Below are 3,069 nucleotides of genomic sequence, written 5' to 3' on the forward strand. Positions count from 1 at the left end.
GCCGTGCCCTTAGCCACCCAACNCCGCACAAGGCTACAGCCACAAGGAACGTCAACAACACGCTTCCACGCTATGGGGCCGCTGCCCCCGGCCTCTCCGGGCCCCGACCCGCGAGTTAACACTCGTGTCGGCTCCCAAACACCACGGGGCTGCTGCCCCCGGCCTCTCCGGGCCCCGACCCGCGAGTTAACACTCGTGTCGGCTCCCAAACACCACGGGGCTGCTGCCCCCGGCCTCTCCGGGCCCCGACCCGCGAGGTCGAGGGTTCGACACCCTCCACCCACAACCGCTCGTGTAGCTCAGTGGAAGAGCACCCATTTAGTAAGCGGGAGGTCTCGAGATCAAAACTCGACATGAGCAGCACATCGCTCTTGCGCGGGACATATCCGCTCTGGCTTTTTCATAACATGATCCATCCTGGTGTGTACGTGTGCGTGTATGTATGTGTGTGTACGTGTAAACGTTGGTGCATGTGTACATGGGGTATTTGGTCGTAGCTAGCCAGAACATGCATGCCGGGACAGCACAGCAGCAACACGAAGGCGGCAGCATGGAATTATTCATCCCTTGCTTGTGCCTGTTGCTGGTCCCTGCCGTTGGACACGTACTCGTAATACACGAAATGCTGCAGTCAGCCGTGTGTAGCCTTTTCTAGGCGTTTAGGGTTTCAAGGACCCTAAAAACCCTAGAAACACTAGCTATCACCGCAAAAAGCAGCTATTCAACGACTAGCATCGGTTGAGTAGATCGGTGAGGTTTTGGTTGTTGGCTGTGACCATGGATGGCACTCGTGCATGCAGGATCTGCATTTTCTGAGAGACACAGCGCGACGAACACTACAAATATGTAGCACATGTAGCCGACAGGGGAACGGTTGCCTCCACCTAAACCAGAGCCTAACAGGACACGTACATAACCAAATACATGCACGCAGCAAGCAGCCAATCACAACCGCATTGACGTGCCAATATCCAAGACTGCTGCCAGGTGCAACGTGAAGCGACCGACTAGTGGCCAGTGAGATGCAAGTGGGTGCCGACATCCGGGCCTAACAGGGGTGAATTTTATTGCCACCAGTGCTGCCGCCGCTGCACATGCCTGGACCAGCCCCCAGTTCATTGTTGTCGTGGCCATGCTAGCGGCTGCTGCACCAGCAGCCAGCGAAACGTTGCCATCAGAATCATTGTGCTGCATCCCTCTCGTACATGTGCTTTCGTTCAAGCCAAGGCTGCGTAAGGATAGCACCCACCACCCAAAAGCCACAAGCCACAAGGAATCAGCCAGGCGAGTGATTATAATCAGCCAGGCATTTACATTCATACTTGTTGAAGTCCCCTTACACCACCACAGATTGCGCGTCACGTCGCGCTATCGGCAAGCAGGTATGTATGTTGTTACAGGGTGGTTAACTTCGCCAGCGGCCCCCTTTCCCGGGGCAGTCCCTGCTCTCCCCTGCTAGAGGGGCATCCTAATCCGTCACCCCATCCGACTTCAGAATGTATTCGTTGAGTTCGGCAACTCACCACCAGCATCCAACCAAATCTAGCGGATCAACGGCGCATCAACTTAGTTCCTGGTCAGCTCGCAAGTTGATATTATCACGTCCTACACCGTCCATAAGATGGGGGGCCACCTCCCATTTCATCAATCCTCAAACACCCGAGGAGCCGGCAGGCGGATTTGAACCCGGGTCGACTGGGTCAACTGGGAGCAGAAGTCAGGCCTTAACCTCTGCCAGCCGCCTGCAGGTATGTATGGTCACACAGATATGCATGGTCACACAGATGTGTATGGTCACACAGATATGTATGGTCACACAGATATACACTTCCTGGCCACATGCCCGGGAAAAATAAAGAGCTAATGAGGCGGGCATGCGTTGGCTGTAGATGTGGTGTATACGTATTTGGCCCAATCGTCGGGGGTGCGTGTGTACGCACGTCCTGTACGATTTGTACGTGTACGGTGTACGGTGTACGGCAAATTCTTGCCACGCGCGAAGCTGCATGTCTGTGTGGGTGTGGCGCAGTGGTTAGCGCGTAGGTCTCATAGCTGTTATCGTGCTGTGACTTGGACTATCCTAAGGTCGAGGGTTCGACACCCTCCACCCACAACCGCTCGTGTAGCTCAGTGGAAGAGCACCCGTTTAGTAAGCGGGAGGTCTCGAGATCAAAACTCGACATGAGCAGCACATCGCTCTTGCGCGGGACATATCCGCTCTGGCTTTTTCATAACATGATCCATCCTGGTGTGTACGTGTGCGTGTATGTATGTGTGTGTACGTGTAAACGTTGGTGCATGTGTACATGGGGTATTTGGTCGTAGCTAGCCAGAACATGCATGCCGGGACAGCACAGCAGCAACACGAAGGCGGCAGCATGGAATTATTCATCCCTTGCTTGTGCCTGTTGCTGGTCCCTGCCGTTGGACACGTACTCGTAATACACGAAATGCTGCAGTCAGCCGTGTGTAGCCTTTTCTAGGCGTTTAGGGTTTCAAGGACCCTAAAAACCCTAGAAACACTAGCTATCACCGCAAAAAGCAGCTATTCAACGACTAGCATCGGTTGAGTAGATCGGTGAAGTTTTGGTTGTTGGCTGTGACCATGGATGGCACTCGTGCATGCAGGATCTGCATTTTCTGAGAGACACAGCGCGACGAACACTACAAATATGTAGCACATGTAGCCGACAGGGGAACGGTTGCCTCCACCTAAACCAGAGCCTAACAGGACACGTACATAACCAAATACATGCACGAATAATGCACGAAATGCTGCAGTCAGCCGTGTGTAGCCTTTTCTAGGCGTTTAGGGTTTCAAGGACCCTAAAAACCCTAGAAACACTAGCTATCACCGCAAAAAGCAGCTATTCAACGACTAGCATCGGTTGAGTAGATCGGTGAGGTTTTGGTTGTTGGCTGTGACCATGGATGGCACTCGTGCATGCAGGATCTGCATTTTCTGAGAGACACAGCGCGACGAACACTACAAATATGTAGCACATGTAGCCGACAGGGGAACGGTTGCCTCCACCTAAACCAGAGCCTAACAGGACACGTACATAACCA

The 3,069-nt window shown here is 53.5% G+C and overlaps 1 protein-coding gene across 1 annotated transcript in view; it reads right to left on the reverse strand.

Annotated features, from left to right (window-relative positions):
• Positions 1-1,876, reverse strand: part of VOLCADRAFT_70441 (uncharacterized protein) — a gene marked incomplete at both ends in the record, with an annotated part of 6,353 nt that extends 4,477 nt beyond the window's left edge. The window contains one exon of the mRNA XM_002959093.1: positions 1,765-1,876. Within this exon, the coding sequence (XP_002959139.1) occupies positions 1,765-1,876 (112 nt within the window). The remainder of the gene's footprint in view (positions 1-1,764) is intronic.
• Positions 1,877-3,069: the final 1,193 nt, after the last annotated feature.

Source organism: Volvox carteri (genome assembly GCF_000143455.1).
Source record: "Volvox carteri f. nagariensis unplaced genomic scaffold VOLCAscaffold_124, whole genome shotgun sequence".
Classification (NCBI taxonomy): domain Eukaryota; kingdom Viridiplantae; phylum Chlorophyta; class Chlorophyceae; order Chlamydomonadales; family Volvocaceae; genus Volvox; species Volvox carteri.